Source organism: Abramis brama, assembly GCF_963993115.1.
Source record: "Abramis brama genome assembly, chromosome: 15".
Classification (NCBI taxonomy): Eukaryota; Metazoa; Chordata; class Actinopteri; order Cypriniformes; family Leuciscidae; genus Abramis; species Abramis brama.
In genome coordinates this window covers 30,112,005-30,134,493 of record NC_139977.1, presented here as the reverse complement: position 1 = coordinate 30,134,493, position 22,489 = coordinate 30,112,005, and the positions used below count along the sequence as shown (strand labels likewise).

The following is a 22,489-nucleotide window of genomic DNA, read 5'->3' as shown; positions in this document are numbered from 1 at the left end:
TTTGTAACACATTTGCATAATGGCAGTCTATGGTCTTCACTGGCTGCTCACAAACAACATGTGCTTTGACCCTCAAACACTGTAGTTGTATGTGAGACTGGAAGGGTTTGGTTGCTGTTGTTGACAGTTTTCTGTGCTGCGAAAGCAAATCCACTTTGATTGCTTTTCCTAAGGATGAGATTGATACAGTAAAACCGACGTCATTGTTACTGTTCGTATCACTGTGTATCAAGCGCTGAGGAAGAGCCTGAGCTGAAATTCAGATATGGTAATGTGCATTTTGTTTCTGATGTGCGCTGTAAGCAGTAGACCAATCACAACAGACTTGGCCATCTGACCAATCAGAGCAGAGTAGACCAATCACAACAGACTTGGCCATCTGACCAATCAGAGCAGAGTAGACCAATCACAACAGACTTGACCAATCAGAGCAGAGTAGACCAATCACAACAGACTTGGCCAATCAGAGCAGAGTAGACCAATCACAACAGACTTGGCCAATCAGAGCAGAGTAGACCAATCACAACAGATGTCACCAATCAGAGCAGAGTAGGCTCTCAGGAAGGAGGGTTTTAAAGAGGCTGAATCTTTTTTAGAACTGTTTCAGACACTGAGAAAAGAGGTGATGCTGCAATATATTTTGAGAAAATTTAAGTGTTTTTTGTCCATTGGATGAATGTAAACCTCTTGCAGGAGACCTCCAATACAAAAAGTGGGAATCTTTAAAATAGCAAGATGACCTTGATAACAAAAACTAGGACAGGTCATAGAATGTGGAGCTCCATTATGCTGAGCTTACATGCAGGTGAAATAAAATATTATTAATTGATTTTTTTATTTTTCAATTTATTTAGGTTACGCAGAACATATAGGAGATCAAAGAAACATTGTTTTTTAAAAATGGGTTGGATGCTTTTGAAATTTGGACACGCTAAGCTAGACTTTTACTATTGATATTGAAATCCAACAAGTTTTTTTTTTTTTTTTAATTTTCAAATGTACAAATTTGTGCACAATACAAGTGCAATGTGAATTATTTAGATTGATGGAAATTAATCAAATACAAGCAGAAAAAAACTTTGTCGTTTGAGCAATTACACAAATGTGCATGCTGGAAAAAGAGAAGTATAAACCAAAGTGATGTCAGTTTACAATGCTTATATATACACTACCTTTCAGAAGTTTGGGGTCACTGAGATTGATTGATTTTTTTTTTTTTAGGTAATTAATACTTTTATTCAGCAAGAATGCATTAAATTAATCAAAAGTGACAATAAAGACATTTATAATGTTGCAAAAGATTTCTATTTCAAATAAATGCTGTTCTTTTGAACTTTCAATTAATCAAAGAAGCTTTAAAAAAAAAAAGTTTCACGGTTTCCACAAAAATATGAAGCAGCCCAGCTGTTTTCAACATTGATAATCATAAATGTTTCTTGAGCAGCAAATAATCATTCTGAAAGATCATATGACACTGAAGACTGGAGTAATCAGCTGTGATCAAACAGAAAACAATTGTAATTGTAATAATATTTCCCTCTATTACTGTTATTATTACCCTCTGTTACTGTATTACAGCCTGTGTGAGACTCTCTTCAAAAACATTTAAAAAATCTTACCAACCCAAAACCTTAGAACGGTAGCATAGCAATCAAATTAAAGTTATAACTAATCATCGATACAAATCACATCCCACCTGTAACTTTGTCAGGCTTTCATCAGGAAGTTCAGCTTTTATAAGCACAGAGTGTGTCTGTTGCTGTTTTAGTAACCTATTAAATCCACATTTGCTTTTACAAAATGCTAACAAGTTGATGGCATATTTTCTGTTGGTTTGTTCAAAGTGAGATCATGTGCCCCCTTCAGGCCCTCTGAGCATTATGTTTTACTTCAATAAAACATTAAAACCTTTTCTCTTCTCTTCTCCAGGGTGATATGGGCCCTGCCGGGATAGTCGGTTTACCAGGACCAAACGGACTGAAAGTAAGTCATGCACACATGTAGCCCACTCATACTGTATCTCAAGCACTCACCAGCCACTTTAGTGTGTGTGTGTTTGTGTTTGTTCCAGGGCGTCCCGGGGAACATGGGCGAGCCCGGACTGAAAGGTGATAAGGTGATCTGAATACTCTGTTATTGGCCTGTTTTTGCAGCATGTGATTTAAATTCTCTCCCCCCATTGGCCACCCTGTGTTACGCATGTTTTAAAAGCTCCAGACTTGAGTGGCATGTGGTCAAAGAGATTATAAATGGGTTTGCCAAAATGAAGTTCTGTAGAATTATTTTTGAGGTACAAACACAAACAGATTTTTGAGAGAGAGTTCAGTACACATTAAGCTTTCTCGACAGCTTTTATGGCATAATGTTGATTATCATGTTTTTAAAAATAAATAAATAATTTAAATAAATGTACAATTATTTATTTATTTGTAGCGAAACAGCTTTATTAATGCACATACATTGTAAGTCTATTGGGTCAGCTTTTTGGAAGTATTAAAAGTGCAAAATTAAAGCTTGTATTTCTTCCACTTGAATTAAAAAATGAGTAAAGTTGCCTGTAATATTGTCTAAATTGTCCATTTAGCAATGCTAATACTTTAATAAGTGGATGCATAACCAACTTAATTGGAATGAATAGAGTTTTATTCATAAAAACAGTCCCTTTCTGGTGTCCTTGTGTATATTGTGCAAAAGTTAAAAGATTCTAGCACCCTAGTCTCCTGTCAGCTCATGTAATGTTAAGTCTTGTGGATGTACTTTTACCACACTTGTTCTAAAACCTGAGGAAGAAATGATGTTCTGTGCTAAACAACATTATGCTACAAATGCTGTCCATATAACTTGCATTAAATCTGGAGTGTTGTTTTAACAGTTTATGACTACGTTAGTTTAAATGATCAGGCTTGAATGAACTCTTGCCCTAACCATCGTCTTCCGTCACGTTCTCTGGTCTCTTTTCTGACTTTGACTTACTTCATAACTTGTTACTTACTTCTTCCTTCTCTTTCACCTTTTCTCTGTCAGGGTGACGTTGGGCTTCCTGGAGAGCAGGGGGAGATTGGGTTCCAAGGAGACAAGGTATAGCTCCCAGAGTGACCCCTCATTTCCCTCTGTCAAATACACATTTGCACACTGTCAGCACGGAGCAGTGGACATCCAGATGTCTTCTCATTGCCCCGGTTTTAGAGCTTTCATGAACAGTTACACATGCACTCTCTCACATGCATGCTCTTGAACTTGTGTTTGTGTCAATCTGACGAATGTATAACTGTGTGCATTTTATTTTTGTTTGTTTCAGGGTGTGCAGGGTTTGCCGGGATCACCAGGACCTCGTGGAAAACCAGGACAACAGGTTTGTTTCTTTGCTAAAATAATCTGTCTGGATAAACGCACACTCACGTTAACTCACGTGCCAATCCCGGATGACTTACTTTTTTCCGTTTAAAGGTTATTGGCAAGTTCCACTCACCTCTCAGGCTTCAGAAATTTCACCATTTGTTACTCCTGATCACTTCCTTCAATATTCGGTTATGGCATTCGGCATGCGGAACGCCCCCGCAAGGCTTGTGAATATACATGTAGTATTAGCTGGTGTTCCTAACTGTAACGCGTACCTCGATGACCTTGTTGTATATTCATCTAAATGGTCAGAACATATTGCTCTATTAAAAGTAGAAATTCTTGTTCACATTGCTTTTTTTATATGTAATTAGTCCCCATGAGAACCAAAGTTCTGAGCTTCACAAAAAGTCTCAAAAGCGCCATTGAAATTTCTAAATGTGATCCATGTGACTTGTGCATAATATTCAAAGTCTTCTGAATCCATACAGAATCTCATCAGTAGTATGAGTAATTTTTCTGATGCTTTTTACATCCATTTTGAACCTTGAAAGCCATGTAAAATAGCATTTCTATCAAAACATATCTTTGAAACGTCTTTTGTGTTCTGTGGAAGCAAATAAATAGAAATGGATAAATAATAGATAAATGAACCTTTCCTTTAAAGAGGACCTATAATGCTTTTTTACATGTTCAACTTTGTTTAGTGTGTTTCTTTAATGTTGCTGTTGCATGAAAAAGGTCTGCAAAGTTACAAAGCACAAAGTCCCTCCAGCAGGGGTTATTCTCTACATCAGGGTCACTGTTTCTGAACTCCCTGAAACGCCTCCATTATAGTCTTGAGTTTCTTCCGGGAACGAACTCGTCACAATATTCCTCGTTTTAGTAATTCATACGCAAAATAAAGGGGCGGGCCTGGTTGAGTTAGTTAGTGGCATGTTGAAACTCGTGGTTATGGTAAGGGACGTAACATTTTTCAAACACACTCCAAGTGGTTGACCAATCACAACACACTGATTCAGCCGACCAATCAGAGCACATTGTGCTTTTCAGAAGGAGGGGCTTCATAGAGACAGGAACTAAACAGAGCGTTACTGACAGACTGGGAAGCGAGGAGAAATATTTTAATGTTTTTTTTTTAACATTCAAGCATGAAAACCTCTAGTATTAGTATTCTAGTATTCTAAACTAAATCAAGACTAAAGGGCATAATTTGGCCACTTTAACAGAATAGGGTTTTTTTGCCCATAATCAGGTATTAAAATTCTACAAAGTGTAACATAATGTTTTGGGGGTTTTTTAACGTACATGAGAACCTGTGTGAGTTTTGTCCATTTATCAGCACTCAAATCTAAGCATATGGAGTGCCTGAGGTCTAGATTAACAGTTTAACCTAAAAGCTCATGGTCTGAATGTTCAGTTTATTTCATTGTGTATGTGTCTGAATCAGCGTCTGGGTGAATTTGTGTGTTTTGAAGGGCAAGACAGGAGAGAGAGGGCCCAGTGGATTACCAGGTCCACCAGGACTTGAGGTAGGAATCAGCATCTCATAACCTTTTTAAAACTGCACCGATGCTGTTTCAGGTCTGAATGTGTCACAACAGTTTATTCTGTTAACAAATATATAAAATATGTGATGTTGATTGATGCGTTTAAGATTTGCGGTTAATTCTTCACAGGGTTTCCCTGGTGACATCGGAAAACCTGGACTCAATGGACCCGAGGGACCAAAGGTGTGTTATATATGAAGAAAATCTTGTAAAAACAGGTGTTTTGAATATGTGTATCTTCATGCTGTTGATGTTTTCTTCATAGGGTAAGCCTGGAGCCAGAGGTTTACCAGGACCTCGAGGAGCGGCTGGACGAGAGGTGTGTGTTATTTGCATGGTCTGAATGTCTTTAAAATAGGCCTGTTAGACAACAATGAGTTTATCTTCATTTTAATTTCTAGGGTGATGAGGGTCCTGTAGGACCACCGGGGCCAGTAGGACTCGAGGTGAGTTGTGATTTAATATATTTGTAAGTAAAGTAAGTAAATGTGATATATATAGCACATTTCAACACAACAAAGCTGACCAAAGTGCTGAACAGAGTAAGGAAAAGCAAAATAAAATAAAATAGGAAAAACAATACTGAATTTAGATCAAAACAGCTGGAAGAACAGATACATTTCACCCATAAAAAAAAAGATAATAGAAGAGATCTGGGGAAGAATTAGGGAATCTATATATGAAAATTACTTTTTGCTTGTTGCTTGTTGGTAAACGGTGAACTTGTTTTTGGAAAATATATATTTTCCAAGAAATGTGTGATTTTTTTTTTTTTATGTGTGTTTTAGACAGGATTATTATAGTTACCTAAAACTGAAACTGAAAATTATAATTTATAATTATTACAAAAATGTTAACTAAAAATAAAATAAAATGTATAAAACTTAAACTTCAGCTAGTTGCCAAGGCAACATTTCTCATTTAAATTTAGTTTAACTTGATGGAGTTAAATAACTAAAACTAAAAAACATAACTATATAGACACGTTAAAAAAAAACTAATAAAATTGACAAAAACACAACAAAATTACTAAAACTTTAAATAAAATTAAAACGGATAAAAACTGATCAAAATATTATAGTATTTCAATGATACTAAAATATATTTTTTTTATATGTTTTTAGAGACAGGATGTTTTAAAGGCTTTAAAGTTGCATTGGTGATGCATTTGTTAATTTTAGACTATTGCAAATAAACATTTCTATTATAGTTACTTTAACTGGTTAGTTAGTTAGTTAGTTAGTTAGTTAAACTGGTAGGCTAGTCAAGTCTTCTGATAGATAGATAGATTCTTTAATAGTTAGTTGATAGGCTAAGTTAGTCATCAGATAGATAGATAGATAGATAGATAGATAGATAGATAGATAGATAGATAGATCAGCACAGTATTCAGTAATCACCTTTGCAATGACATATTCAGCCACTAGTCTCCATCAGTGGAATACAATCACAACAAAAGCACATGGAAATGAAACGGTTGTGAAACAGTCCTGCTCATTCACTCCATTTTTATATGCTGCCAAAAATAATCCCATTTTTTTCCCCTCCCCAGATAGATGTTTTTTATACATTATTTCCTTTTGATTTGTGGTTGAAATATGACCTGGACATGAGTTCATGACATTCCCCTTTTTAATTTCGTGTGAGATCAGCAATGTACATTCCCTCAATGGACCACAAGGTGGAGCAATCGGGGATCGTAATATAAAATAAGTTTAATTTAAAACGTCAATGAATCATCAAAGCAAGTAACTTAAGGGATTGTTTTTCTCTAAAAAACAGAAGAAAAGCATAAATCCAGCCTCATAAGGCAGAACGTTTAGTATCCGCTGTGAACATCCTCTGTGTTGCATAACATTCCCGCTCTGTCTCTGTTTTTCCTGTTTTTTTCCCTTCTTTCGTTCCTCTTTTTCTTGTTTAACCTAACTCAGCGCTTCTCTGGCACAAACTCAGAACATTTCTGGATGTTCTCCATCATTCTGTCCTCAGACAGGTATCTGTTTTCCTCATCTTCCTCTGTGCGGTCAGTAATTGGATATGTGTTGGTGAGGCGTTCAGTCTGTTCTCTTTGTGTTCTTGTGCATTAATATGCATACGCACGTACTCTCCAACATAATCAAACATGTCAGTGACTTATGGGTGAATCTCATGAACAAATGTCATATTTCACCCACAATCAAAGAAAAAAATGTGTATTGTTTTTTTGCATAAAAAATCAGTTTGTTTTATAACCATTACTATTTTTTGGCATTATGGCAGTATTTTAATTAACATTTACATTTAATCATTTAGCAGACGCTTCTATCCAAACAAAGCGACTTACAAATGAGGAGCAATTGAAGCAATCAAAATAACAATATGCATGTGCTGATTGATCATTTATTTTGGACATGCTGATTGTGACTTTATTTAATGTCTTTGCTCATGAATATTAAGTGGATGTGATCTCTTACTATTTTGATGAATAATTAAAGATTTCGAGTCAAAACTGAATTGTAAATCGCAAAATTATGATCAGAAATGTCCAAAAGTATTTTGAACCATAACAAAATTAAATAATTATTTTGGTAACACTTTAATTGTCTAATACATTATAAGGTTATTCATAATGTACATTGTAATACATTATATATTTTCTTAAATATTTGTAACTAAAGTTAAAATGTGTTATATTTGCAGATTCCTTGTAACATCTGAAATTGGTTGTTTGTCATGCATGCTTTTTAATGTATCATAACTGTGGTTAGAATTATTAATGTGATCATATTATGCATTACAAGGCATAATTAATGCATTCAAATATTTTTATAATCCATTAAATATAAAAGATTCAAGTAAAGTGATGCCATTATTTTACTTCTTTATTTTTCAAATAGTTGTTTGTAAAGCGTTTCAATTACCACTATGTGTGTAATGCACTATATAAATGAAAAAATGTATAGCACTGTATAGACGGTACAATAGCAGAATTGAGATCATGTGATGTTCTCATCATTACACATAAGCTTCATTCTCTTCATGCAAAATACAATTTCTGATTTTTTTCACTTGTGAAACTGTGTTTTTATGTACGGTCTAGTCTTTCATCATTGTGTGTCTCGTAACAAATCTTCTCTTTTGTTTATCCAGGGTCAGATGGGCAGTAAAGGTTTCCCTGGGGCAGTTGGACCTGAAGGGGTCAAAGTGAGAACATGAGCAATATAAACACACAAATCTCCTAAAACACGCAAGGTCACTCAACACACTCTCTGATGTCTTTCAGGGCGAGCAGGGTGTCACAGGGAAGGCTGGACCCATGGGTGAGAGGGTGAGTATATAGACAGAGTTATAGCCTCTGAACACACGTCTGACCCTCACACTGATGATGATGTGTTTGTAGGGTCTCGTTGGCTTCATCGGTCCTGCAGGAGAGGCTGGACTAGCTGGAGAGAAGGTAAGACACACCTGAGACTGTGCAGTAAACATGTCAACTCCTTCAATAGTGTATAGAAGCATCCCATCATGCACCTCGTGAAGTAGGTGGAGAGACTGATCAGATCTGCACACTCATTTGGTCCAGGTTATATATACAGTATATATAATACTTTTATTCAGCAAAGATGCATTTAATTAATCACAAGGGACAGTAAAGACATTTATAATGTTACAAAAAAGTATATTTGAAATAAATGCTGTTCTTTTGAAATTTCTATTCATCAAAGAGTTATGAAAAAAATGTAAACCAGGATTTCCATAAAAATATTAAGCAGCACAACTGTTTTCAACATTGATAATAATCAGAAATGTTTCTTTAGCAGCAAATCGGCATATTAGAATGATTTCTGAAGGATCATGTGACACTGAAGAAAATTCAGCTTTGATCACAGGAATAAATTACATCTTAAAATATATTTTAATAGAAAACAGTTATTTGAAATTGTAATCATATTTCACAATATTACTGTTTTTACTGTATTTTGATCAAATAAATGCAGAAAGAGTCTTCTTTCAAAAATGCTAGAAAATCTTCCAGACCCCAAACTTTTGAACGCTAGTATAAATGTTCTGTTGTGTGATTTATTTAGGGTGATCGTGGAGAGATGGGTTTGCCCGGACCTCCAGGAGATAAAGGATCTACGGTACGCCACTCATACTCACAAACACACACTCATAGAAACAAACTTTGTTGCATTATTTTCCTGTTATCACTGTAAAAAGCGCTATATAAATAAAGTTGACTTGACCTGACTTGACAAATACCGCCCTTAAATTCTCAGCGTGCCCTTCCTCCCTCTTTCTGTCTCCCTCAAATTATGAATGTTGTTTAAAACAGGAAGTTCAGCTGTCCATCATAGTTACATGGCCCACTTCCTCCCAGTCATCAGCTCATGTGTGTCTGGTGTGGGTTGTGGGTTACAACTATACAAAACATACCATGAGATTACCATAAAAATATACCATAGTAATGCAAAATAAAATATAATGGCCCGGTTTCACAAACAGGGCTTAGATTAAGCCAAGATTAGACCTTAGTTCAGTTAGGGCATTTAAGTAGCTTTTATAAACATGCCCTAGAAAAAAACAAACAGTACTGGTGTGAATCTTGAGTCAAAACAATGGCACTGACATATTATAAGATTTAAATAAGTTGCTTTCAGTTAAAACAGCTCAAACATGCATTTAAGGCCAGGACTAGGCTTAAGCCCTATCTGTGAAACCGGGGGAATATTTTGAAGGGTGTGTGTGTGTCTGTTTTACATGTTCGTCTTCACTTACAGGGGCACCCAGGAACCCCTGGAGAGAGCGGCCCAACAGGAGCACCAGGCAGTCCTGTAAGTCTACATCAGATACTCAGATAGTCTGAAGCTGTCAGACACTTCTGTGAAATGTTCTGTGCTTTTAGTTTGGACAGACAATACAAACATACACTCATAGTAGCAGTGATGGAGACAGGACCCAGTCTCTGACACTCACCCCATAGAGTGTGCCAGAACAGAAGAAAAGATTTAACAATGTGTTTTTTATAGGGTCCACCGGGATCACGTGGACCCGTCGGCTTGAGAGGACCTAAAGGAAGACGGGTAAGACATCTGGGCATCATAAGTGTGCAAGTCAGTCATTTCACTTTAATCTAAAGTAAAACAGTACAAGGACTGAACCAGTGGCCTTCTGGTTACCAGCCTTGAGCTTTAACCAGCACACCATTTATACATTTACATTTATTCATTTAGCAGACGCTTTTATCCAAAGCGACTTACAAATGAGAACAATAGAAGCAGTGAAAATAACAATAGGACAACAATATGAAAGTGCTATGACCCTTCCCAGTTTAATCTGGACTTTTTTTCTTTTCTTTTTTAAGATAATAGGTATATAATAGAAGATAAAGTGTTAGTATTAATGGATCAAGTGTTAAAAATGGTCACGGACTCAGCCGCTCTGGTTGAGTTAGGCAGATCAGTCCCCCAGCAGGAAACAGACCAGGAGAAGGTCAGAGAAACAGATTTTGTGCCTCTTTGAGATGGCACCACACATTTATGTTATAGTTAGTTATAGTTAGTTAGTTAGTTGCATAAACTGGTAGGCTAGTGAGTGAGTGAGTGAGTCAGTTAGTCAGTCAGTTAGTTTGTTTGTTTGTTAGTTGGATAACCTAGTAGGCTAGTTAAGTTGTTAGTTAGTTAGTTAGTTAGTTAGTTAGTTTGATAGTTAGTTTGTTTGATAGTTAGTTTGTTTGTTAGTTAGTTGGATAACCTAGTTAGTCAGTCAGTTTGTTTGTTTGTTTGTTTGTTTGTTAGTTGGATAACCTAGTAGGCTAGTTAAGTTGTTAGTTACTTAGTTACTTAGTTACTTAGTTACTTAGTTAGTTAGTTAGTTAGTTAGTTAGTTAGTTTGTTTGTTTGATAGTTAGTTTGTTTGTTAGTTAGTTGGATAACCTAGTTAGTTAGTCAGTCAGTCAGTTAGTTAGTTAGTTAGTTAGTTAGTTAGTTTGTTAGTTTGTTTGTTAGTTGGATATCCTAGTAGGCTAGTTAAGTTGTTAGTTAGTTAGTTAGTTAGTTAGTTTGTTTGTTTGTTTGTTAGTTAGTTGGATAACCTAGTTAGTCAGTCAGTCAGTCAGTCAGTTAGTTAGTTAGTTTGTTTGTTGGATAACCTAGTAGGCTAGTTCATTTGTTTGTTTGTTAGTTAGTTTGTTTGTTTGTTTGATAGTTTGTTTGTTTGATAGTTAGTTAGTTTGTTAGTTAGTTGGATAACCTAGTTAGTTAGTCAGTCAGTCAGTTAGTTAGTTAGTTAGTTAGTTAGTTTGTTTGTTAGTTAGTTGGATAACCTAGTAGGCTAGTTAAGTTGTTAGTTACTTAGTTAGTTACTTAGTTAGTTACTTAGTTAGTCAGTCAGTCAGTCAGTCAGTTAGTTTGTTTGATAGTTTGTTTGATAGTTAGTTTGTTTGTTAGTTAGTTGGATAACCTAGTAAGTTAGTTAGTTAGTTAGTTAGTTAGTTGGTTACTTAGTTACGTATTTAAAGTGATAGGCTAGTTAGTCATCTAATAGATACATTCTTAGTCAGTTAGTTAAATTGGTAGACTGTTAGTCATCAGATATTTTTTTCATTAACCGGCAGAATCCTCATGAATTACTGGAGATGAGACTGAGCTCTGGGATCTATGGAAACAAACTCAGGAGAGTTTCTCTGCGCCGCTGTCTGGTCTTAGTTAGAGCCACTCGCTCAGTCTGTAAATCACAACATGTTGTCTTGATGATTCATTGATTCAATGATGCGTTTAACCCCATTTTTGTTTCCCGCCTTCACCTCCTCCATCACTGAGAGGCAGAACTGGCCAAAACAGTATAGAGTGTATGTGAAAAACTGACATTGACTGATCAGTGTTTATTTGAAACAGAATAAAACATATCTTTCAAAAATACTTTACTACAGGCAAATGTGAAATTGTAACCAATTCATCAATGGTAATTCTACGAAAAATGGTTCTTTATGTTGTTTTATGTTTTGTTTTTTGTCCTTTTGGCACTTTTTGGTGGCGTTTGCTAAGGCAAGTATTGCAATTGCTTGAGATATTTGAACAAAACCCATAATCTTTTATTTAAAAAGACTTTAAAAATCCAATATTCTTACTGAAGATGGGACCTGAGCCGTATCTAGGGCAAAATATCATAGACTTAAGGGTGAACTCTTTGAACTTGAACCAGTGGGCAACCATCTAGAAAACCTTATCAACTGCACATACTAAAAGCCCTCAGATCACATTAGCAATTGTGTAGTGTCTCCTTGGCAAGCAATCTAGATCCAAACTTACTAAATGCTAGGCCATAATTCTGATCTATTTTGTTGTATGTGCAAGTTCTGTTTGTCCTCATTCCTTTGGCTTTTCTGTGACAAGTTCATTGTGGTATCAGTGCAATAGAAAGACACTCCCAAATGTTTCATTATCACTGTATATATTTGAAGCACATAGAAAGACTGAATTTACTCGTTTAGATAACACAAGGGACCTGCGGAATGTCCTGCTGACATGTTTTCCAGCATTAGTAGGTGTCGACAAGATAATGCAACACTTTATTTTATGTTTAATGGATGTTTATTGGGTTAGTCAGCATATTAATATAAGTAGTAAGCCATATGAGGTATTCCAACATATTCTACCAAGTTCCTTCAGCTTCAACTGTGTGTGTGTGTGTGTGTGTGTGTGTGCGTTTGATTTATATTATATTGTGGGAACCAAATGTCCCCACAAGGATAGTAAAACCTGAGATCACCTCCATTGTGGGGACCAGCCAGCGGTCCCCACGAGGGAAATGGGTTAATAAACATACTAAATTATATTTTTTTGAAAATGTAAAAATGCAGAAAGTTTTCTGTGATGGGTAGGGTTAGGGGTAGGGTTAGTGTAAGGAGATAGAATATACAGTTTGTACAGTATACAAACCATTAAGTCTATGGAGAGTCCCCACAAAGATAGTGAACCAGACGTGTGTGTGTGTGTGTGTGTGTGTGTGAGTGAGAGAGAGAGAAACAGACAAAGAGAGTGTGTGCCAGCTGGCAGAAACTGTATGATGGTATTGTTTCAACAGTCTGATGTTTTTTGGCTGTACGTACACACCATAAGTTAGTGTAATTATCAGTGTGCAGTGTGCACACACACTCTCACACACACACACACACACACACAGCATTCTTCGAGTGGGAGCTAATGTGTGTCTGGTCTCTTGATGAAGTCCTTGTGTTCGGATCTCATTCGGAGCAGTTTTATAGGCGAGCCAAACCGCTGTGTGTGATAGGGAGGAGGATTCAGTTGTTTAGGATTGTGTAGCATCAATGTGTGTGTGAGACATTTATGTTCTGTGTGCATCCAGACAGATGCAACAGTTTTGTGTCATGTGTAAACCCCAAGAGCCTCTTGAACATTGACCTACATGCACAACCCAATATACTGCAACATATCATTATCCCGCATATTGAAATCCTACAGTACAGCTCCCCCTAGTGTTTGAGTATATACTTCAGGACTTAAAGTGTGTTTGCAATCATATTCTATTGAACTACTCATACTTTTTTGAGGTACGGGGGAGGGTCAGACATGCTGGTTAGGATTTCACAATATGGCTTAGCTCATGAATATTAATTAGAGTATGCTAAAATGTTTTAATATGATCATTTACTGTTTAAATAATGAAGAGTTTAGTAAATAATATAATACACATTATTAACAGAGTTATTTTCTATAGTAGTTTTTATTTCCGAGTACAAACTTTTCAGTTATTTTTGTATTATTTATGTTACTATAGTATTTATATATATTTTTGAATTATCTTTTTATTTTTAGAAGTTAGTTTATAGAAGTTAGAAGTTAGTTAGTTTATTTTTAATTTTACTTTGTTTTAGTAATTTTATGTGCTTTGTCATTTTTATTTTAGATTTTTAATATATAATATTTATTTTAATTTTATTATTTATTATTTATTATTTATTATTATTTATTTTTAGCTTTAATTATTTTTTATTTCAGTTTTTCAGTCATTTTAGTACTTCTTACTAAACTTATTTTATTCCAGTTAGTTATCAAGGGAACATTTCTAATATTCATAGTTTGTAAGTTTAAGTTTTTCATCTAATATTTAAATATATTTTATTTCAGCTTTATTTCAATTAACAAAAAATATTTTGGTTACACTTTGTGACGTAGTTGTACTCAAACAAGTAAAGGGTAATATTAATTAACTGTACAGTACTTAGGATAGAGTTACGGTTAGAGTTTGGTTTATTGTTAGTTACTTGTAATTATGCATAATTTACTGTTATTACTATAATAAGTACATAAGTAACGTGTAACTACGTCACCTTAAATTAAAGTGTTACCAATATTTTAATACTTTTGGTCTTAGATACTTAATTACAACTCAAAATAAAGTATATTAAATCATTTTAAAAATGTCTCATTCACGTTACACTGTGACTTGTGGGAGCTATCGTTCTTGCCAATTTAATGCAATTTAAATTAAATTATTAAATACAATTCACTCAACTTGAATTTCCATTTCAAGTGTGGTCGAATTTAATCAGACTTTTAACTGCCAAAAGTTCACAAAATGAAAAATTGCAAACATTTGTTAGAAATCTGTATTGTTACAGTACTACTGCATACTGCTTCCCAAAATATTCTTGAAAAGTAACACTACATGCTAGTATACTGGACATAGCTGAGGAGATCAGATGTTTTTGTGTTGATTTGCCCCTCTGTTTCAGGGTCCGAGAGGTCCGGATGGTGTGCCAGGCGAGCTCGGCACTGAAGGCAAAAAGGTAAAGGCCAGTGCTCATCCAGTGACCAGAGATATTTACTGTACATACTGGAATCTAACGTTAATGAATGTTTCCTCACAGGGTCCTGATGGTCCTCCTGGAAAGATTGGCTTCCCAGGACACGCGGTAAAAACCCCTGTATACAAACATCTATGATTGTGTTTCTACCGTAACTGTTGCCATGTCTCTCCAATCGTTGATTGATGGTATCTGTCCCATCTCTCTGCAGGGCAAGATCGGCGAGTCTGGGGACACGGGGCCAAAGGGATTTCCGGTTTGTTTTCTTATTGAAATTTTTATTTTAAAGGTGGGGTATGTAATTCTCTTTTTTGGCCATTTTTTCAAAATCACTTGAAATCCTATTCCTAACCCCCTTACAGTCACTGAGTTAGAAGCACTGAAATGAAAATTAAGCAATTTAATCATCTGTGGAACGGGCAGGATGATCCAGCCAATCATTTCCAAGACCACCTAGAATCATTGGACAGTAAGTGCGTCAATCAAATGGTCGTACCATACCCCCCTCCCCCCATCCCCCTCATGTTCTTTGAATGGGTGGAGTCAAAGGAAAGAAGGTAGGACCATTTGAGTTGTGTATTTTCAAAATCTGCCGGCCGTTTTGCAAATCACATACCCCACCTTTAAAGTTATTGTTATCGCTTGCATATTTTTAGGGTTGTTCCTCAAAAATGTAATATTTTTATGTAATAATCATACATGTTATTTGTATAGAACATTCCGTTCCATAATAAAATGCAGCTAAATTTGTCACGGGTCAAAATATAAAAACAATAGGAAAATGTAACAATAAAATAAATAAAGGCAATAGTGTAATATTGCATTGTAAACAGTGAATTTTAATAATGTTAACTTATTTATTTATGATAGTTGTTGCTATTATAAACATTTAATTTATAAATCTGTTTTTGTAGGGGATTCAAGGGCCATCCGGGGCCACAGGAGACAAAGGAATCGCAGGGGAGCCCGTGAGTGATGCTTCATTTCTGCTCTACACACACAAACATATTTTCCAGTGTCTTTAATGTAAACTAAGAGCTGGAAATCTACTTTACATCCTCTGAGTGTTGAGCAACTCAAGAAAATGAGTCATGAACACTCTGTAATTTTTGTCTCGTTCAGCCCTGAAATATATAGAATAATCTTTCTTTTGATTAGTTACCTATAAAATAATGTTAATAATAACATAACTGTATTATGTAGTAACCCATCTAATTCATTTGGCCAAGTTCATGACCTAATTCGTCTTTCTTGGCATTCAACCCTCATTTGTAGTTTGTAAACTGTAAATAAGTACAGTAAATAAATGTAAATAAGATTTGCAGTAGTTTTGCCAGGGTGTAGATGGGAGATTGTACACCCCCCCCCCCCCACCCCACCCCCACACACACACACACACACACACAAAATCTGCTTCACAGTTTAACATTTTGGCTTCAGATAATAGAAGATTGCTATATTGAAATGTGTGTGTGTGTGTGTGTGTGTGTGTGTGTGTGTGTGTGTGTGTGTCTGTGTTGGGTTTGTATGTATGTATTATTGATAAATGATTTTGTTTGTTTGGGACAAGGGACCTCCAGGGCCCCCAGGAACTCTCGGACCTCCTGGAAATCCAGGGCCAAAGGTAATCCACTCCACACGTACACAAACACACGTCCGGGTTTTCCGTTGCTTCTGTCTGTTTTGATTCCCTTGATTGTGATTGATACTGAGATTAAAATGATTACCCTGATTAATCCTATTAACACACAATCATACTTTAATTTGATTAATGAAAGTAGTTTCATTTAATTCATCCATCTGTATTGTCATCAAAAAAGAAAGAGAAATGGAAAAAACTCTTTTTCTTTCTCTCAGGGCCCTGCAGGAAAAGTTGCCGATCCCGGACTTCCAGGAGAACCCGGAGAAAAGGTGGGATAAACTGTAGACGCACTTCATGAAAACACTGTACTTTCCAATGTTTTTTGTTTTGAGAAAAATTAAATATGTTAGATTAACATAAACCTAACCAAATTAACCTAGCATGATAAGCATGTCCACCATCAAAAAATTAAAGTCATGCTACAATGTGTAATTATATTAAAAATTATATATATATATATATATATATAATATAATTACACATTGTAGCATGACTTTAATTTTTTGATGGTGGACATGCTTATCATGCTAGGTTAATTTAAACAAGGTTATGTATATATATATATATATAAACGACTACAATTTAGCAACCTTGTAGTTGTTTATTTTTATCTATTTTTGTATTCATTGAGAAAATAAATAGAAAATAACAAATAAAGCTTTTTAAATTGAATTCAAACTTGTCCTACATTTTAGTAAGAGGTTTGCAAAAGTTCCACACAACACTATAAATTAAACTGAAAATAACAGCTCATATAACATTAAGTTCTTCTGGAGATTGCTAATCAACGACTTCCTCCTTTTACTGACCATTTGTTGGGAAAAAAAGCCTGTGTTTTTAAGACTGCGTTTTGAAGAACTGTTGGCCCTATTTGGTATCCTATTCATGAAAAGAGCCTGAAATTAATGTTAACCATTTCCCATAATTTTCTTGCTTGAGGTGCTGTTATGCAGCGCTAAATAAGTGTTGCTAAATCTGCTTTTCTTTGGCAGTGTGCGGCCCCATTGAGCTGCTCTAATGAGTAGCGCATGTGTCACAATCACAGTCTGAAGAGGAACCGTATGACTATATTTATATTGTTAAAGTTAGATAATGCCAGTCTGAGCTTGGCAGTCACACGTCATTGGTTATAATTGCTGTTTGGCTGACTGGACTCGTGTCATTAAATAAAAAGAACATAAACTTGCTAGAAAGAATAAAACAGCCTGTGTTTTTGGACTCTTATTATGTCTTTTTATTGTATGCATAGGGATCACTCGGGCCTGCGGGGAACGCTGGGGCAGCTGGACTTATCGGAACAAGGGTTTGTGTTCAAATCATCTGAGAAAAGTTAGTTTGGTGTTTATAAATGTGCAAAAACAATACTCATATTTTTGTTTGTTTGATACAGGGAGAGCCAGGATTAGAGGGAGAGGCTGGTCCAGCCGGCCCTGATGGCGTGAAGGTGAGAAAATGATAGTTATGTTCATTATTTTTCAGATATACATGATTTAAAGCTGAGGAAAGAAACTTTCTATTTTTTGAACAGGGTGAAAAAGGCGACATGGGTGGAGAGGGCGAGCAGGGTGTCAGAGGTGACCCTGGAATCAAGGGCAAAGAAGGGCCACCGGGCGACCCTGGGCTTACTGGCGTCAGAGTGAGTGATACTATACACTAGATAACATTCATATCTTGCTGTATCCTCAGTTAGTAAACAACACAAGAGTGTGCCCGACCCCCATCATAAAGACCAGTCGAAGCAAAAAGATTTGGCAGTCTTGAAAAGTACATATGCAAACCAGGTTTAATACACTCTTTAAAATAAAGGTTTTTTAGTGGTATTGATGGTTCCATGAAGAACCTTTAACATCCATAGAATCTTTCCATTCCACAAAAGGTTCTTTATAGTGGAAAAGGTTCTGTAGAATGTTCTTCACACTAATGTTTCTTTCCAGAACTGTTCGCTGAAAGGTTCTTTGGGGAACCAAAAATGGTCCTTCTACTGCGAAACCACTTTATTTGGTATATTTAGGAATCATATATATTTATAAAAATCTAGTAGTTAACCATAGCAACAGTGAACCATTATGATCAGTAATGTAACGCAAATCGACAAAACAAGTTTTTACATATTACAGATATCGTTATCGTATTTTGTATTAAAACTCTTTAAAATGAGACAAATCTTAACAATTATGCCTGAAAATGACCAACAGAACTTTAACCACTTTTTTATAGTTCTATTTAGTTTAATTCTTATTTTAGTTTTAGTCATTTTAGTACTTAAACTTACTTTATTTCAGTTAGTTGACAAGGCAGCATTTCAATTCAATTTAAATTTTACATTTTTTATTCAATTTAAATTTTAATTATATATATATATATATATATATATATATACAGTATATATATATATATATATATATATATATACAGTATATATATATAAAAAAAATTCAGCTTTATGTATGTTTATAGTTTTTCGTAAACAATAACAACACTGTCTGTCATCTTTATTTGTGAAATGACAGCGGGTTTGTTTTTGGGTGTGTTTTAGGGTCCTGAAGGAAAACCTGGTAAAAATGGCGAGAGAGGGAAACCAGGGTTTAAGGTGAGACATCAGAGGTCAAGATTTTGTTTGTTGTGTTTTGTTTTTTATTCATCTTGAATTTTTCGAGCACAGTTGCCATATTGACTGCACTTTCACGTTACCTGCAGGGTGCCAAAGGTAACATCGGTCATCTGGGAGAGACAGGAACCATGGGAAAGATCGGACCAATCGGAACCACCGGACCAAAGGGATCACGAGGAACCATCGGACATGTGGTAAAAAGATGCATCTTTTATTATTAAGTTTAGGTTTAGCAGAATGTCCAACTCACTTAACATTTGACCCGTCTCATCTTCTTCCTCCCTGTGTCTCAGGGCGCTCCCGGGCGTATGGGGCTGCAAGGGGATCCCGGCATATCCGGATATGAGGTGAGAGAAAGAAAATACAAATATCACATGATCATATTAGCACATTACCAATCAACTGTTGATCAACTAATTGATCAACTCAAGTCTGCTAGTGGAATGGTGCTTAAAAGCCTTTTCTTTCTCTACAGGGTCACAAAGGACCTCAAGGTCCAATAGGACCCCCGGGACCAAAGGGTGAAAAGGTAAAATGTATTCATCACTCATTATGTTCATACATTTTTATGCTTGTGACCTGCACGGTTTCGTCACCCTGAATGGACTTGAATACCTAATCCTTACAATGATATATACTCACAGTGCCTTTTAAATACCATGTAATATGAGTTTGTTAAGAAAACAGTATCATTTTAAATATTATAATTTTTATCCATATTTTTGGTATCACTTTACAATACGGTCTCATTTGTTAACATTAGTTGACTATATTATAAAATATGATTTATATTTTTTTTTACAACATTTAATAATCATTGTCAGTGTTAGTATTGTTCAGTTTGTCCATGCTAGTTCACAGTGCATTAAGTAATGTTAACAAATACAACTTTTAATTGTAGAAATGTATTAGTAAATGTTGAAATGAATGTTAACTAAGACTAATAGTGCTGTAGACTTCATTGTTCATTGTTAGTTCCTGTTAGATAAAGTTAACAAATAAAACCTTATTCTTCAAGATGTTTTCCGTTATGTACTGTTTTAGGGTGAACATGGGGATGATGGGAAGGTGGAGGGTCCTACTGGTCCGCCAGGACTCAGAGTGAGTCTCTCTTATTTTCATTTTTATATCCGATTTACTCTAAATTCAATAGCGATATTCACAACATCATGCATGTGTTTGTGTATTTTCAGGGTGTAATTGGAAAGCGAGGAGACAGGGGCGAGCCGGGAGATCCAGGATACGTGGTGAGATAAACACAGCGACCCAGAAAGCACACTATTGTCTTACTGCATATGAAGCACATTAGCTCATTTACTGGAGTGTCGTTGGCACACACCAACATGTGACCATTTTATATGCTAATCGGCTAAACAATGTAAAATATTTTATAAATTACATTACAATGAAGACCATTTCAAAAAGGTTTTGATTTAGGTTGACGTTAGATGAAAATTTCCCCCAGCACAAATATGGTTTGAGTGGAGATGTATGTTTTTTAATAGATAAATTGTAGAACTGTGGACAGAGAATAAATACAGTATTATTAGTAATGATTGCTAAGGAAAATATCACTATTATTATAAAAATTTCTCATGCTTTAGGAGTTTGTTCAGATTGGACGGCAAGATTTGCATGAGCAAACACCATATTTTCTTAAGACAAATTTTTATTATTAATAAATAAAATAAATAATTAATAATTTTTTAAGTAATATTCCATATATAATTCATTTTTGTTATGTATCATTTTCTGTTTTTTTGTAATTATTCTTGTGTTCTCAAATAATTGTTTCTGTATTCGCAGGGTCAGCAAGGTGTTGATGGGTTACGAGGCAAACCTGGTGCTCCTGGACTACCTGTGCGTGTAATATGATATCAGATCATGATTACAGATGTGCCCGCTCTTAAACATGCACACAAACACCTTTTCTTTCATTTCTTTTAATGCATTTTTAGGGTAATGCTGGTCCGCGTGGAATACAAGGCCCCAAAGGATCCAAAGGAGAACAGGTAATGATATGCTCGCAGCTCGTATGTGTGCTAGCGTGTGTGCATATGTTTAGAAGAAATTCAGATTTCATTACTTATGTTTTGGAAAAGCAGCCGTGAACAACATGTGGTAGAAATCAGAGCCTTGTCACATACTTCAGCAGTATGGGTTAGATGTGTGTGTGTGTATGTTCATGCTGTATACGATTAATTCTGTGTGTGTGGTTTTCTCCTTGGCATTACTTCTTTTTCTCACATGCTTTGTTCACTTTCAGGGTCGGAAGGGCAAACAGGGTCTTCAGGGGGAGCGTGGCAGCAGAGGGTCACCAGTAAGAGTCACTCCTTCATGCTTGGAGCACAATTAGGGACAATTATGTATACTTACAATTGTACTTTGAAATTTGAAATATTTAATGTAGTATTCTTCATATTACAGTTATCAGAATAGAAAACTTCTAATGGTCTTAAACATGCTTCATTTTCTTTATGCAATATGCAATATTTATTTATTTGATTTGCATAATTTTGCATTAAATTTGCTCCCCGCAAATGTCATTACTGTAGTACAAAAAGAAATGTATTCTCATTACTGATGATAATTTAATTTTATATATTTAAAGAATTTATATATATATATATACAGTGAGGAAAATAAGTATTTGAACACCCTGCTCTTTTGCAAGTTCTCCCACTTAGAAATCATGGAGGGGTCTGAAATTGTCATCGTAGGTGCATGTCCACTGTGAGAGACATAATCTAAAAAAAAAAAATCCAGATATCACAATTTATGATTTTTTAACTATTTATTTGTATGATACAGCTGCAAATAAGTATTTGAACACCTGAGAAAATCAATGTTAATATTTGGTACAGTAGCCTTTGTTTGCAATTACAGAGGTCAAACGTTTCCTGTAGTTTTTCACCAGGTTTGCACACACTGCAGGAGGGATTTTGGCCCACTCCTCCACACAGATCTTCTCTAGATCAGTCAGGTTTCTGGGCTGTCGCTGAGAAACACAGAGTTTGAGCTCCCTCCAAAGATTCTCTATTGGGTTTAGGTCTGGAGACTGGCTAGGCCACGCCAGAACCTTGATATGCTTCTTACAGAGCCACTCCTTGGTTATCCTGGCTGTGTGCTTCGGGTCATTGTCATGTTGGAAGACCCAGCCTCTACCCATCTTCAATGCTCTAACTGAGGGAAGGAGGTTGTTCCCCAAAATCTCGCAGTACATGGCCCCGGTCATCCTCTCCTTAATACAGTGCAGTCGCCCTGTCCCATGTGCAGAAAAACACCCCCAAAGCATGATGCTACCACCCCCATGCTTCACAGTAGGGATGGTGTTCTTGGGATGGTACTCATCATTCTTCTTCCTCCAAACACGTTTAGTGGAATTATGACCAAAAAGTTCTATTTTGGTCTCATCTGACCACATGACTTTCTCCCATGACTCCTCTGGATCATCCAAATGGTCATTGGCAAACTTAAGATGGGCCTTGACATGTGCTGGTTTAAGCAGGGGAACCTTCCGTGCCATGCATGATTTCAAACCA

The 22,489-nt window shown here is 35.7% G+C and overlaps 1 protein-coding gene across 1 annotated transcript in view; it reads left to right on the top strand.

Annotated features, from left to right (window-relative positions):
- col27a1a (collagen, type XXVII, alpha 1a) overlaps positions 1 to 22,489 on the top strand; it is a 63,376-nt gene that overhangs the window by 30,503 nt on the left and 10,384 nt on the right. The window contains exons 15-46 of the mRNA XM_084136668.1: positions 1,930 to 1,983; positions 2,072 to 2,116; positions 3,025 to 3,078; positions 3,299 to 3,352; positions 4,818 to 4,871; positions 5,019 to 5,072; positions 5,155 to 5,208; positions 5,291 to 5,335; positions 8,019 to 8,072; positions 8,152 to 8,196; positions 8,269 to 8,322; positions 8,954 to 9,007; positions 9,647 to 9,700; positions 9,896 to 9,949; positions 14,623 to 14,676; positions 14,758 to 14,802; positions 14,906 to 14,950; positions 15,609 to 15,662; positions 16,265 to 16,318; positions 16,552 to 16,605; positions 17,586 to 17,639; positions 17,727 to 17,780; positions 17,865 to 17,972; positions 18,873 to 18,926; positions 19,034 to 19,141; positions 19,241 to 19,294; positions 19,423 to 19,476; positions 19,992 to 20,048; positions 20,141 to 20,194; positions 20,754 to 20,807; positions 20,906 to 20,959; positions 21,214 to 21,267. Coding sequence (XP_083992794.1) covers positions 1,930 to 1,983; positions 2,072 to 2,116; positions 3,025 to 3,078; positions 3,299 to 3,352; positions 4,818 to 4,871; positions 5,019 to 5,072; positions 5,155 to 5,208; positions 5,291 to 5,335; positions 8,019 to 8,072; positions 8,152 to 8,196; positions 8,269 to 8,322; positions 8,954 to 9,007; positions 9,647 to 9,700; positions 9,896 to 9,949; positions 14,623 to 14,676; positions 14,758 to 14,802; positions 14,906 to 14,950; positions 15,609 to 15,662; positions 16,265 to 16,318; positions 16,552 to 16,605; positions 17,586 to 17,639; positions 17,727 to 17,780; positions 17,865 to 17,972; positions 18,873 to 18,926; positions 19,034 to 19,141; positions 19,241 to 19,294; positions 19,423 to 19,476; positions 19,992 to 20,048; positions 20,141 to 20,194; positions 20,754 to 20,807; positions 20,906 to 20,959; positions 21,214 to 21,267 — 1,794 coding nt within the window. The remainder of the gene's footprint in view (positions 1 to 1,929; positions 1,984 to 2,071; positions 2,117 to 3,024; positions 3,079 to 3,298; positions 3,353 to 4,817; positions 4,872 to 5,018; positions 5,073 to 5,154; positions 5,209 to 5,290; positions 5,336 to 8,018; positions 8,073 to 8,151; positions 8,197 to 8,268; positions 8,323 to 8,953; positions 9,008 to 9,646; positions 9,701 to 9,895; positions 9,950 to 14,622; positions 14,677 to 14,757; positions 14,803 to 14,905; positions 14,951 to 15,608; positions 15,663 to 16,264; positions 16,319 to 16,551; positions 16,606 to 17,585; positions 17,640 to 17,726; positions 17,781 to 17,864; positions 17,973 to 18,872; positions 18,927 to 19,033; positions 19,142 to 19,240; positions 19,295 to 19,422; positions 19,477 to 19,991; positions 20,049 to 20,140; positions 20,195 to 20,753; positions 20,808 to 20,905; positions 20,960 to 21,213; positions 21,268 to 22,489) is intronic.